The 15,519-nt window shown below is 50.7% G+C and overlaps 1 protein-coding gene across 1 annotated transcript in view; it reads right to left on the bottom strand.

Annotated features, from left to right (window-relative positions):
- Positions 1-9,017, bottom strand: part of RCAN1 (regulator of calcineurin 1) — a 100,721-nt gene extending 91,704 nt beyond the window's left edge. Inside the window, exon 1 of the mRNA XM_040423133.1 lies at positions 8,729-9,017. Coding sequence (XP_040279067.1) covers positions 8,729-8,917 — 189 coding nt within the window. The 5' untranslated portion in view covers positions 8,918-9,017. The remainder of the gene's footprint in view (positions 1-8,728) is intronic.
- Positions 9,018-15,519: the final 6,502 nt, after the last annotated feature.

The raw sequence follows: 15,519 nt of genomic DNA, 5'->3' as shown, positions 1-15,519 counted from the left end.
TTCATCGTAAAACCTGCCGAGCGTTTCTGTAACGATACCGGTCATGTGCTGCAGTAATGGCGACCATCACCAGAGAGGACGATCCCATAGATTTCTGACAGATGGAGAAGGTTTCCGTCAGAACAGATGTTTTTATCTCACTGTTGCCATAGGGCAAACTTGGCTCCTGCATAGGGCTGCACAGTTCAGGAACAGCCATGAAATAGGAGGAGGGGAGGGATTTTTCACGGCTTTGTCGTGATTTGTTTCTCCATAAGACCTCATTACATCTGGTCACACATCAGGTCGAGGAAGCATTTTTGGCTTAATTCTAAAAACGACAAGATTTTTTATTTTTTTTACTATAGGTGTAAAATAACACCCCCGAGATGAGCCACGCCCCCGTGAGACCACACCCACATAAACTTGGCCGGTATTTTTTTTTTTTGCTGTGAAAAGTGATAAACCCCCCCTCCCCCCTGGTCTTCAACCAAGTTGTGAAATCGGCACCAGCAAAGTAACTTCTCTCCATAGGAAACCACATGAGTTAACGCCATCCTAGAGGCGAACGGCTGTCATCCGATCCAAGCAGTAAAATCTATACCCGTAAGGGAATACGCCAGAGCGAGACGGCTCCGGGCCGGAGATATAAATGATAGATTAGGGAGGAGAGGGTGCGCTAGGTACAAACGAAGAGCAAAAAACATCCCGAAATCCCTTCTACTCGACTGAAAAAGGAGCTTGTGGGGCTCCGACATGGTAGAACGTCCCGACCCTGTCCCTGCTAGGACGGGGAAACCATTAATAAACCTATACGTGAGAAGACCTCCCCAGCTCCTCGTGTTCCTCTGAAGAGGGAGTCGGTCCTGTTCGGTAGTGCCGAAGCCATCATGAAAATCACTGGAAGAGAAACTGGATGGTATACAGGGCGCCAAGAGACCGGAGAAGGCGCTGGATGGCGTGCTACTGCAAAATTATGGCGTGGCCTTCATTAGGTAGCGCATTTCGAGAGAGCGCCACCTGCTTGGTCAGATTGTGACAAGGGAGTTGCGATGGACAGTAAACTGAACTTTAATGATCAATGCCAGGCAGCTGCTGCCAAAAGCGCCATGCATCAAAAGAGGCAGGGATGCCCACAACATGGTGCACATGTTTGGGCAAGGGTATACAAGGGGGACATACTGGAGCTGAACTAATGCGGGTGCAGAGGAGGGCGACCAAGGTAATTAAGGGAATGGACGGATTGTAGGACCAGGTTATCAAACCCGGGGAGATCTAATTACAAGGTACAAATATTCGAACAGTAGAGAGATCCTTCTAGTGGTGATGTTTTTATATCTAGGCCTGTAACCACGACAAGGGCGTGTCCTCTACATCTAGAGGCGAGAAGGTTTTTACCATCATCATGGAGGAGGATTCTTTACTGTAAGAGCAGTGAGACTGAGCCTGGAGGCTGTAATGGCTAACTCACAGCTCGAGAAGGGTCTGGGTGCCTTTCTTTAATGTAAAAATATGGCGGGTCGTGGGCACTAGATTTCTGTAGGTGGGACGTTGATCCAGAGATTTATTCTGATTGGCAGATTTGGAGTCGGGAAGGGATTTTGCTTGTGCCACAAACAATATTAAATTTCAAACCAGCACCTGGATCTGAAAATGTTTGTAATTGCATGTAATTAAAAATGTACTACAGCCACCGAGTTGTATTTGTATAGCGCCACCTGCTGTTTGTTCTTTTACTTATTTTTTCTTTTGTCCATCTCACCGAGGTGGTCACACATGCTCAGTTGAAATCTTTAACTGCCACCAGCTAGGGTTGGGCCATATCAAAATTATTAAATAAAACATGTACTCGTGTTTCCTTGTTGCCCCCATACATTATAATGTCTCCTTGATGCCCCAATGCAGTAATCTCTCTTAGTTGCCCACCAAGAACGGGGTCACCGTTCCCCCCAAATCTGATGGAGCGGCTGTGCCCCCTGCTGCTCCATTCATTCTCTATGGGAGTGCTGGAGAAAGCAGCGATCAGCCATCTTCACCACTCCCACAGAAAATGGGACATCCTAGCGGAAAACCCCAATAAGTGGGTGGTTCAGAGTGTGCCCATCATAGGTGCACATTGTCAGGAAGGGCACCTTGGCATCATAAAGATGCCTTTCAGTCAAATAAAACATTGGGGGTCATTTACTAAAGACAGGCACTTACCATATGGGTCTTAGTCCCTACACACTACAGCCATATTACTGCAGCCCCCAGAGTGCAGCGACTGTTCTCAGCCCAGCCTGTCTGTGCAGTAGCCCCGGCCTCTCTGTGCAGCGGCCCCCAGAGTGCAGCGACTGTTCTCAGCCCCGGCCTCTCTGTGCAGCGGCCCCCAGAGCGCAGAGACTGTTCTCAGCTCTGGCCTGTCTGTGCAGCAGCCCCCAGAGTACAGCGACTGTTCTCAGCCCGGCCTGTCTGTGCAGCAGCCCCCAGAGTGCAGCGACTGTTCTCAGCCCCGGCCTCTCTGTGCAGCGGCCCCCAGAGTGCAGCGACTGTTCTCATCCCCAGCCTGTCTGTGCAGCGGCCCCCAGAGTGCAGCGACTGTTCTCAGCCCCGGCCCGTCTGTGCAGCAGCCCCCAGAGTGCAGCGACTGTTCTCAGCCCCGGCCTGTCTGTGCAGCAGCCCCCAGAGTGCAGCGACTGTTCTCAGCCCCGGCCTGTCTGTGCAGCAGCCCCCAGAGTGCAGCGACTGTTCTCAGCCCCGGCCTGTCTGTGCAGCAGCCCCCAGAGTGCAGCGACTGTTCTCAGCCCCGGCCTGTCTGTGCAGCAGCCCCCAGAGTGCAGCGACTGTTCTCAGCCCGGCCTGTCTGTGCAGCAGCCCCCAGAGTGCAGCGACTGTTCTCAGCCCCGGCCTCTCTGTGCAGCGGCCCCCAGAGTGCAGCGACTGTTCTCATCCCCAGCCTGTCTGTGCAGCAGCCCCGGCCTCTCTGTGCAGCGGCCCCCAGAGTGCAGCGACTGTTCTCAGCCCCGGCCTCTCTGTGCAGCGGCCCCCAGAGTGCAGCGACTGTTCTCAGCCCGGCCTGTCTGTGCAGCAGCCCCCAGAGTGCAGCGACTGTTCTCAGCCCCGGCCTCTCTGTGCAGCGGCCCCCAGAGTGCAGCGACTGTTCTCATCCCCAGCCTGTCTGTGCAGCAGCCCCGGCCTCTCTGTGCAGCGGCCCCCAGAGTGCAGCGACTGTTCTCAGCCCCGGCCTCTCTGTGCAGCAGCCCCCAGAGTACAGCGACTGTTCTCAGCCCCGGCCTGTCTATACAGCAGCCCCCAGAGTACAGCGACTGTTCTCAGCCCCGGCCTGTCTGTGCAGCAGCCCCCAGAGTGCAGCGACTGTTCTCAGCCCCGGCCTGTATGTGCAGCAGCCCCCAGAGTGCAGCGACTGTTCTCAGCCCCGGCCTGTCTGTGCAGCAGCCCCCAGAGTACAGCGGCTGTTCTCAGCCCCGGCCTGTCTGTGCAGCAGCCCCCAAAGTGCAGCGACTGTTCTCAGCCCCGGCCTCTCTGTGCAGCAGCCCCCAGAGTGCAGCGACTGTTCTCAGCCCTGGCCTCTCTGTGCAGCAGCCCCCAGAGTGCAGCGACTGTTATCCAGCGCCGGTCTCCTGGCAATGGGGGGTTTACAGCCACTAGATGCAATTTCTTTGTGACCTAAAGGACTTATACCCCCGTGACTAGGGTTGTCACAATACCAAAATTTTGATTCATGGGATTCATGGCACATAAAAAAGTAATGCAATACTCGATACCACGCAAAAGAAAAATTAAATGCCCAAAAAAAGTGTGCATTCTGCAATTTATGGAACGTGTGGCCCATAATAGAACAGTCCTATACTATTTTTTAGGGGAGATGGAGACAAAAAAAAAAAAAAATGGAGAATCGGGTGTTTTTTGGCATTTTTTTTTTCTGTTACGGCGTTCACCACATAAGAGATATTTTTCAATACTTTAATAGTTTGGACTTTTTCGGACGTGGAGATACCCAATTTAATTTTTTTTTATTGTTTATAAAAAAAAAATGTAAATTGGGAAAGGGGGAGATTTAAAATTTTTATGTTTTGGTGTGGTTTTTTTTTGTTTGTTATTTTACTTTTTATTTAATACTTATTAGCCCCCTTATGGGGCTAGAACCTGGGATATTTTCATCCCTTGTCCTATGCACCCTAATAGGGATCTATTAGGGTGCATAGGACTTCACATTGTCCCTGTGCTTTGTGAACACGGCAGCAGGGAGATTACCATGGCAGCCATGGGTGGCTTTAGTAGCGTCCTGGCTGCCATGGTAACCGATCGGAGCCCTGAGATTTCACTGCTGGGGCTCCGATCAGAAGCTGCCACTGCACCACCAATGAAGAGGAAAGGGGACCCTGTGGCCACTGCCACCAATGATTATAAAATTTATAAATACTGGTGTATGGGGGGGCGCACTGAGCCACCAATGAATGTAATTAACCCCATAATACAAATATATCACACAGCTGGCACTCAGCCTCAATGACAGGGATCCTGCTGAGCCAATTAACCCCTCAGGTGCTGCATTTGAGGGGTAAATTGCCTCGGTTCGCGGGATTGCCGCTTCCAGTCATTGAGACCGAGTGCTGGGTATGTGATACGGCCGGCACCCGCAGTCGATATTTGAGAGCTGCAGCAGAAAGGACACGCCTCCTGAGCTGTGATAGGGAGAGAGCTGCAGCAGAAAGGACACGTCTCCTGAGCTGTGATAGGGAGAGAGCTGCAGCAGAAAGGGCACGACCCCCAAGCTGCCAGCTCGATATAAATCTAGCAGAGCAATGAATGTGGAGATCTCTGGATCCATGTTGTCATGTCCTATATGATGTCCGAGTTTCATTTTTTTCATCAATCATGGGAGAACCCCTGTAATTTGTAGAAACTGGCATCTGCTTTATAGGGGTTTTGCTTTCCTTTGGATCCACACGGCAGGACTAATGGTTGGTCTTGACGTTCCTAAGGCTGGGTTCAGACCTGAGCGTATTCGATATGCGCTGTTTACAGGCGTTTTTATCGGGCGTATTTTGGGGCGTTTTTGTATTTTGGAAACGCGCGTTCTTGCTATTGACTACAATGACTTACGCGCGACAATACGCCCCAAAGAAGCTCCTGTACTTCTTGGGGCGTAGGGCGTTTTACAGCGCGTTCGTACCCGCTGTAAAACGCTCAGGTGAGAACAATACCCATAGGGAAACATTGGTTTTTGCCTGTTGAGCGTTTTACAGGAGCGTAGGAACGCGCTGTAAAACGCTCAGGTGTGAACCCAGCCTAAGTCTTTTTCCAACCAAGTGATGTAACTACGATCAGACAAAGACCGCGAGGACAAGAGTTCATTATCCAGCGTCTGCTCTGGTCACCGGGCGCCCCACATACCATCCATTCTCACAGTGGCTTCCACCACCGACCTTCTACTCGGTCAGGCCCAGTCTTCTCTTATCCATTCTTAAAGGGGTATTTCAGGAATTTTAGATTGATCACCTATCCTCAGGATAGGCCATCAACACCTGATTGGTGGGGGTCCTACAGGCCAGAAGTTGGCACCAGAACTACCCAGCTCTATCCGTCATGTACGGCGGCGCTGCTCCCACTGAAGTGAATACTGTGGTGACCATCTCCGCTGACGGCGCCGTCCAGACCGGGAGAGGTAAGTCTGATCTGAGGTCTAACCGAACCTGGATTCATTATGGATTACACAATTATGGATCAATACAGTTTGGCATGCGCCGGACTACCATGGTCTCGTGTAACTAGCGGCCGCAGCAAAGTCAAGAAGTTAATTCTACCGTACGGCGATCAGGAACTCAGTATATTTACTGCGTAGAGCTAAAAATCACTTTTCCAATTTGTCTTTTCTTTAAACAAAAATATAAAAAGTTTGTCTTCTGAAGTTTCAGTTTCACTGTTCCTTCTCCTTCTCAGTAAATCCGTCAGAGAGCTGCTCTGACGGCTCCATCTGTAGCTCTTATCTCTAGTGCCCCGACAGCTCATAAACCCTCATCAAGCTACATTTTTATCAGTTTAGTCAAAATGAGTGTTTAGGAGCTGTCAGGGCTACAGACGGAGCCATCAGAGCGGCTCTCTGACGGATTCACTGAGAGGGAACAGTCTGCGGATGCAGTGAAACTGAAAGCTGTAGAGGAAAAACTGCTGAAACGGGCAATTAGAAAAATGAATTTTAGCCCAAGGTAAGTAGAAAGCAACAATAAAAAGAAGACCCCAAAAGCCAAAAATTTAAACCAGCCGATACCAGATCTCCAATTCTGGCATAAATTATACTAGGGGCTCATTCACACGACCGTACGGGCCTGGCGTCCATGTTGCAGACCATTAATATACAGGCACTGGTCGTGTGCACTCCGTGCTGTTGTGAAGACCCATTGACTTGAATGGGTCCGAAAAATACGCCAAAAGATAGGACATGTCCTATCTTTTTGCGGTGCAGAGGCACGGATCGGAAGCCCGCGGGAACACTCGCTGTCCTATCTTTTGCAGTATTTTGTGGATCGCGGACCTATTCAAGTCAATGATTCCACACAGCAATAACGGAGATCGCGCGGCCGGTGCCCATGTATTGTGGACCGCTATTTGCGGTCTGCTGCACAGGCACGGCGACCCTATGGTCATGTGAATGAGCCCTAAGATAGATTGTAGCCCCGCCTAACCACATCCAGTAGAAAAGTCGCCATTATAGCGAAAATACGGCGCATGCGGCAGATTTACAACTGTTAGGCCCCTTTCACACGAGTGAGTACTCCGCGCGGGTGCAATGCGTCATGCGAACGCATTGTGCCCGCACTGAATCCGGACCTATTCGTTTCAATGTGTCTGTGCACATGAGCGTTGGTTTTCACGCATCACTTGTATGTTGCGTGATAATAGCAGCGTGTTCTATATTCTGCGTTTTTCACGCAACGCAGGCCCCATAGAAATGAATGGGGATGCGTGGAAATCGCAAGCAAGCGCGGATGGGATGCGTTTTTCACGGATGGTTGCTCGTATACCTTCAGTTTTTTATCACGCACGTGCAAGACGCATTAAATCGCATTGCACCGGCGCAATAAAAACTGAACAACTGAACGCGATCGCAGACAAAACTGAATGAACTTGCTTGCAAAATCGCACATTTTTCACTGAACGCGTCCGCAACGCATCCGGACCTAATCCGCTCAAGCTCGTCTGCCAGGGGCCTTATACGTTCTTGCGCGCACTGCCTTGGGCTCGCTGCTCTTCGGCGGATCGTTCTGGTTGACGCATTTGCTTTATAAAACAGATCATTAGAAAGACGCCTAATTTTGGTGCATTTTACGTTAGTTTTACGCGACGCAAAGTTCTAAGAAAAGACGCTGCAGAACTGAACAGACATGACAGGCGAGGTCAGGGGTCCACTTTAAAGGGGGTTTTCTGGAAATGACTGGCTTCAGCAGTGACTTGTGGCCACATCACCAGTGACGCCATTGGCTGGAGAGGTGCATGTGCAGGTGCGAGGGCCCCCCCAACATACAGGATGCTCCAGAGGGCCCCCCCAACATACAGGATGCTCCAGAGGGCCCCCCCTCCAACATACAGGATGCTCCAGAGGGCCCCCCCTCCAACATACAGGATGCTCCAGAGGGCCCCCCCCTCCAACATACAGGATCAGGATGCTCCAGAGGGCCCCCCCCTCCAACATACAGGATGCTCCAGAGGGCCCCCCCTCCAACATACAGGATGCTCCAGAGGGCCCCCCCTCCAACATACAGGATGCTCCAGAGGGCCCCCCCTCCAACATACAGGATGCTCCAGAGGGCCCCCCCTCCAACATACATGATGCTCCAGAGGGCCCCCCCTCCAACATACATGATGCTCCAGAGGGCCCCCCCTCCAACATACATGATGCTCCAGAGGGCCCCCCCTCCAACATACATGATGCTCCAGAGGGCCCCCCCTCCAACATACATGATGCTCCAGAGGGCCCCCCCTCCAACATACAGGATGCTCCAGAGGGCCCCCCCTCCAACATACAGGATGCTCCAGAGGGCCCCCCCTCCAACATACAGGATGCTCCAGAGGGCCCCCCCCCAACATACAGGATGCTCCAGAGGGCCCCCCCCCAACATACAGGATGCTCCAGAGGGCCCCCCCCTCCAACATACAGGATGCTCCAGAGGGCCCCCCCCAACATACAGGATGCTCCAGAGGGCCCCCCCTCCAACATACAGGATGCTCCAGAGGGCCCCCCCCTCCAACATACAGGATGCTCCAGAGGGCCCCCTCCAACATACAGGATGCTCCAGAGGGCCCCCTCCAACATACAGGATGCTCCAGAGGGCCCCCCAACATACCGGATGCTCCAGAGGGCCCCCCCCCCCAACATACAGGATGCTCCAGAGGGCCCCCTCCAACATACAGGATGCTCCAGAGGGCCCCCTCCAACATACAGGATGCTCCAGAGGGCCCCCTCCAACATACAGGATGCTCCAGAGGGCCCCCTCCAACATACAGGATGCTCCAGAGGGCCCCCTCCAACATACAGGATGCTCCAGAGGGCCCCCCCAACATACAGGATGCTCCAGAGGGCCCCCCCAACATACAGGATGCTCCAGAGGGCCCCCCAACATACAGGATGCTCCAGAGGGCCCCCCCAACATACAGGATGCTCCAGAGGGCCCCCAGCATATGGGATGTAGCAGAGGGCCCCCCTCAGCACACTGTCCTCCCCTCCCCCAGAACTCAGGCCTGCACTCACCCTGCAGCGGCCGTCATAGAAGACCCCGACCTCCAGGTTGCAGCAGATGACGGACGTGGGCAGAGAGCGCAGGTCGATATCCTCCATATCGATGTCCAGGAAATCCCAATCGTTCCCGGCCAGCTGGTTGCCCGGGGCCTCCTCACACACCCCTAGGTGGGCTGCGAACTCCCGCAAGGCCTGGTCCATGACATCAACACCTACAGGACGTCAATCACCGTGACATCACTGACAGCAGCCCGGCCGCACACAGACTGACACAATACATCAACTTATTACTCCGCGCTGACGTCACAGGGCCACCGGAGCGCTCCGCAGCGACACCACGCGGTGGCTACTGGAAAATGTCACTGCGGCGTTAAAGGAGTATAAGTTGGTTAGAGCTCATGCGACAGCGACATCTGTTGTTGGAACAGGGGAAATACGGCTGCATAGCGACACCTTCCGGTGACCAGTGGAAATGCTGCAGCTACAACATCAAATTGAGCCTCTGTAACGAGTCAGGGCATTTACTGAATTTACACAGTGACCCCAAAACAGTCATTACCCCCCGCAATGTTACAGGTGCATTTGAACACATAGCAACCGCAGCAGATCCCTCATGAGCAGTCAATACAGTGTCCTCTTTACCCCCAGCAGTAAGGCCTCCTATAGCAGTGAATCACGGATATGTGCGCTGTCTGTGGTCTCCATGGACTGTAATGTCTGTATTCACACAGCAGTGGTTCCATGGTGACGCCACGGAGGCATGTCCTATTTTGTCCATGATTACGGATGCGTCACGCACATTATAGACCATAGGTCCAGGAAAACTACAGACGCAACACGGATGCCTCCCGTGTTTGGACGGTGATATTCACGGACCATAGGTAGGAGATTCTCTGAAAACGAAATTTTGGCCTAGCAACGTCTGTGGAATAGGGATGAGGCACGTAGGGCAAAAAACGGGCACGCGGATCAAACACGGATCCTTCACGGATGAATCACTGACTGTCTTGTCACAGATGTCATCATGGTCGTGTGAAGTAGGCCAATTCACAGCATTGTCCCGTGTCCTTACGGTAATAACCGTAGTATCCCCTCTGAGGAGAGTATTAGGCCTCATGCACCCGACCGTATGTATTTTGCGGTCCACAAAACACTGATCCGCAAAAAATACAGATGACGTCCGTGTGCATTCCGTATTTTGCGGAACGGAACAGCTGGCCCCTAATAGAACAGTCCTATCCTTGTCCGTAATGCGGACAATAATAGGACATGTTCTACTTTTTTGTGGAACGGACATACGGAAACGGAATACACACGGAGTAACTTCCATTTTTTTTTGCGGACCTATTGAAACAAATGGTTTTGCATAAAAATCGCAAGCATCCGCAAGCAAGTGCGGATGCGGTGCGATTTTCACGCACGGTTGGAGACCCGATCATTATTATTTTCCCTTATAACATGGTTATAAGGGAAAATAATAGCATTCTTAATACAGAATGCATAGTACAATAGGGCTGGAGGGGTTGAAAAAAAAAAAATGTAACTCACCTTAGTCCACTTGATCGCGGAGCCCGGCATCTCCTTCTGTCTCCTTCTTTGCTGATTGCAGAAACAGGACCTGTGGTGACGTCACTCCGGTCATCACATGGTCCATCACATGATCTTTTACCATGGTGATGGATCATGTGATGGACCATGTGATGACCGGAGTGACGTCACCACAGGTCCTTTTCCTGCACACAGCAAAGAAGGAGACAGAAGAGAAGCCGAGCTCCGCAATCAAGTGGACTAAGGTGAGTTACATTTATTTATTTTTTTAATTAACCCCTCCAGCACTATTGTACTATGCATTCTGTATTCAGAATGCTATTATTTTCCCTTATAACCATGTTATAAGGGAAAATAATAATGATCGGGTCTCCAACCGTGCGTGAAAATCGCACCGCATCCGCACTTGCTTGCAGATGCTTGCGATTTTCACGCAACCCCATTCATTTCTGTTTTCAGAATGCTATTATTTTCCCTTATAACCATGTTATAAGGGAAAATAATTCAATCTACAGAACACCGATCCCAAGCCCGAACTTCTGTGAAGAAGTTCGGGTTTGGTTACCAAACACGCATGATTTTTCTCACGCGAGTGCAAAACGCATTACAATGTTCCCGCAACGCCCGTGTGGAAGAGGCCTAACAGTGCCTTCTCCCTACTGTCATGGCAGGACCTCCCCAATTCTCCCAGTATATGCTACTACCTTTTTTTTCCCACCAAAGTCACAATAGCCCCCCCCCCACCCCCCCCAGTACCCTGTCCCCCTCCCTAGTAATCACAGCAGCCCCCTCTTTCTCCAGCTGTCTTGGTCTTCTTTCAACAAATAGTTACAGTAAGGACTCCCTCCTTCCCGGAATAGTACCCCCCCCCCCCCCCCCCCCATCGTACTCACAGCATGGCCCCCCTACCTTGGCTTGGGACAAAGATTTTGTTTGGTGCCCCCCTCCACAAATCAGTCTAATCAGTACAGAATTTTTGGTACTATATAGCAGAAATGAGTGCACTTGGATGGTAGGAAGTTCCCCCCTCCGGCGTCCCCCTCCAGTGCCCCCCAGTCCACAGAGCTCACCATCTTTGCCACAGTTTTGTTCTTTTACGACAAGCAGGAACAGGCATATTTGGATTCTTCTGGTCCCCCATAACAATGACAATTACATCAGGTGACATCTTTTATGAAGATATCCTCAGGTTATATCATAAGTGTCTAATATATGCTGGTCCCACCTCAGGGACCTGCAGCTATCTCCAGAATGGTGGTCCCTGGCCCATATCCCACCTGCTGTGGTGGAAAATATAAGGATGCCCAGCTGTTTCCAGTAGTATGTATGGAGAAAGCCATTGGCATGAGTGGCCACCTCTCCATTCATTCTGGATGCTGTGGATACGTCACCAGGTTGGGTGACCCCCATTCTGGAGATGGGACCGGCATGTATCATACATATGGACTAGTCTCCTCTAGTCTCGAAAGAGCAGGTTACGTTTTCTACATGAGATTGCTGGCAGGAGCCACCAGGTGGAGCGAGATGCATTGCAGATGTATTTATGTGGCTTTCATTGACTTCAGTAGGATCTGTATACATATGTACACAGTTAGCTCCCCCTAGTGGTATGTACAGGCAAACAAAATTAATGAAACAAAGTTGGCACTGTTTAGCGGAGCTTGGTTATGAGGGTCTGTCTGCAATCACTTATGGTTCAGTTAGTGGAGGCACATAAGCTGTTGTTATGGGGGTACTTCTAAAATGGACTCTAAGGTAGGAGAACATGGAAGGAACCATCGAATATTCTTTCACAAAATCCTACCCAAGGTCATTCTGCAGCTGGTTCCTGGTTTTTCCTGGTCAGTCATCACAGGAGCTGTGAGTGGGGTGACCCCAATTTGGGTGGTCTTTAGCGATGAGGCTCCTGGTTTCTTTGTCTACCACATTAGACAGAATCTTCTCTGACTCTTACTGTTGTACAGAGAACTCCTTGAGAAAAGTGTTGTCGCTTTCTCCTTCCTCCTGCTCAATCGTTAATCAGCTCACAGTATTTGGTGACTTTTTTAAATAAATAGAGATAACGTCGACCTTGAAAGCGCTCACACTTGTGGCATCTCTTCCGGGGACTTCTAACCACTTGAGAACAGCCTGGAGACAGAGAGACACAGACTGGATGAGAACCACATGGACTTTCCTCTGAAAATACCAACAACTAATTACACGTTCTCAACAAATTAAAGTTTTCTGTCATCTCAAAACCAGAACGTCTAGTGTCTCTCTCTGGTGGAACGCCCAGTGTCTCTATCTGGAGGAATGCCTAGTACCCCTCTCTGCTGGAATGCCTCATGCCCCTCCTTGTTGGAACACCCAGTGCCCCTGGTGGAAGGCACAGTGACCCTCTCTGGTGAAATGTCCAGTGTCCCTATCTAGTTGAACACCCAGTGCCCCTCTCTGGTGGAACACCCAGTGTCCCTATCTGGTGGAATGCCTCGTGCCCCTTCTTAGTGGAACACCCAGTGCCCCTGGTGGAATGCACAGTGACCCTCTCTGGTGAAATGTCCAGTGCCCCTCTCTGGTGGAATGCCCAGTGCCCCACGATAGCGGAATCCCCATTACCCTTCCGTGATGGACATCCTAGTGCCCTTCTTTGGTGGAGTGCCCAGTGCTCGTTTTTGGTCGAATGCCCAGTGCCCCTCCCTGATGGAGCACCCAATGTCCCTCTATGATAAAATCCCCAGTGCCCCTCTGGTGGAATGCCCAGTGCTATTTCTTGTTGGAATGCCTCTTCAGTGGAACTACCAGTGCCTCACTATAGTGGAATGTTCAGTCCCCTCTCTGGTGGAATGCCTAGTGCCCCTCTTTAGTGGAACTCCTAGTGCCCCACTATAGTGGAATGTCCAGTACCCTCTCTGATGGACAGCCTAGTGCCCTTCTCTGGTGGAATGCCCAGTGCCCCTCTTTGGTCGAATATCCACGGCCACTCTCTGGTGGAACGTCCAGTACACTTCCCTGATGGAACACCATATGCCCCTCTCTGGTAAAATACCCAGTGCCCTTCTCTGGTGGAATGCCCAGTGCCTCTCTTTTGTGGAATGCCCAGTGCCATTCTCTGTTGGAGATCCCAGTGCCCCTCTCTGGTGGAACACCCAGTCCCCCTCTCTGATCAAATGCCCAATACACCTTTTGTGGTAGAACACCAAACGCCTCTCTATGGTGGAATGCACAGTGCCCCTCTTTGGGGGGTTGCCCAGTGCCCCTCTTTGGTGGGTTGCCCAGTGCCCTTTTCTGGTGAAATGCCCAGTGCCGCTCTTTTGTGGAGTGCCCAGTGCCCCTCTCTGGTGGAATGCATAGTGTCGGAATGCCCAGTGCCCCTCTCTAACACCCAATGCCCCTCTCTGGAGGAAGGTTTAGTGCCTCCCTGTGGCGGAACACCCAGCTCCCCTCTCTGGTGGAATGCCTCATCCCCCTATGGTCATTCTGAAGGTCATACCTACTAACATTTGAAGCCCCATCTCATTTTCCCAAGAAAGCTCACAAAATAACAGAAAACTGCCCCTTCAAAATTAGCACAATCCATGCCTCTTTTGTGGTCCAGTTTGTGGGGCAGCACCACAAAACTTGGAAGTGTTGACAAGTACTTTGTAAGCCAATTGTACCTCTACATCTATTTTCTGCACAATAAGTTTGTAAATATATTACATTACCTACACTACAATGATCCTGAGTTACCTCCTGTATTATACTCCAGAGCTGCACTCACTATTCTGCTGGTGCAGTCACTGTGTACGTACATTACATTACTTATCCTGTACTGATCCTGAGTTACATCCTGTATTATACTCCAGAGCTGCACTCACTATTCTGCTGGTGCAGTCACTGTGTACGTACATTACATTACTTATCCTGTACTGATCCTGAGTTACATCCTGTATTATACTCCAGAGCTGCACTCACTATTCTGCTGGTGCAGTCACTGTGTACGTACATTACATTACTTATCCTGTACTGATCCTGAGTTACATCCTGTATTATACTCCAGAGCTGCACTCACTATTCTGCTGGTGCAGTCACTGTGTACATACATTACATTACTTATCCTGTACTGATCCTGAGTTACATGTCCAGCTCACTGAGACGGCCGCACATGCTCAATTTCATCCTTCAACGGCCTCCTGAGCTGTGATAGGCAGAGCTGAGACACGCCCCCCTGAGCTGTGATAGGGAGAGCTGAGACACGCCCCATGAGCTGCAGCAGAACAGACACGCCCCCTGAGCTGCAGCAGAACAGACACGCCTCCTGAGCTGTGATAGGCAGAGCAGAGACACGCCCCCCTGAGCTGTGATAGGGAGAGCTGAGACACGCCCCATGAGCTGCAGCAGAACAGACACGCCCCCTGAGCTGCAGCAGAACAGACACGCCCCCTGAGCTGCAGCAGAACAGACACGCCCCCTGAGCTGTCAGCTTGATATAAATCTAGCAGAGCAATGAATGTGGAGATCTCTGGACCCATGTGAGGTACAGGGCTGGTTCTAGCTTTGTTAGAAAGAGGTTGTCATTTACTGTATAGTGTCAGATTTTTATTTTTTACATTAATCATGAGATAACCCCTTTGAGGATCAGTAGAAGTTAAAGTAACGCAATGTATGTAGTATATTTACAAAGTGACTGAAACAGGTTGGGTAATCAATGTATAAGATTATATCAATTTGTTTGGATTGTATTATTGTATGTATATGATCTATACCGGGGGCGAGCTCCGGGGAGTTGTTTGAATACATGGAAAGCGCCCTTCTGTCACTACATTATGTCACAAAGGCCTCACGCAAAATACGAATATCTTACATGCTGCATTTTTTGCGGACACATTGATCTCAGTGGGTCTGTGGTCCGCGTTTCGCCGCCAAGTATAGGACATGTTCTATCTTTTTGAGGAAGGGACATATGGATGCGGAAAGGACATGGATTATTCAAGTGTGCTTACCAAATCCGCATGTCCGTTTCGCAAAAAAAAGATAGAATGCGTTTGCAAAATGAGGACCACAGACCGATTAAAATCAATTGGTCTGCAAAATGGAAAATGTGGACGGCACACGGACCGCAAGGATGCATGAGGCCACTAGCAGGGGTAGATGATAGAGAGGGCGAAAGGGGCAGTTTCCCAGGGCAAAAAATGTTTTACAATATGGTGATCGAGCATGCATGTCTTAGAAGAAGAGTTGAGTGACGGCGGGTTCACAGTGGCGCTATTGGTTTCCATTATAACAGAGGAGTA

The sequence above is a fragment of the Bufo bufo genome, chromosome 3 (assembly GCF_905171765.1).
Source record: "Bufo bufo chromosome 3, aBufBuf1.1, whole genome shotgun sequence".
NCBI lineage: Eukaryota > Metazoa > Chordata > Amphibia > Anura > Bufonidae > Bufo > Bufo bufo.
The sequence above is the reverse complement of the archived record's forward strand: the minus strand, read 5'-3'. Positions and strand labels throughout refer to the sequence as shown.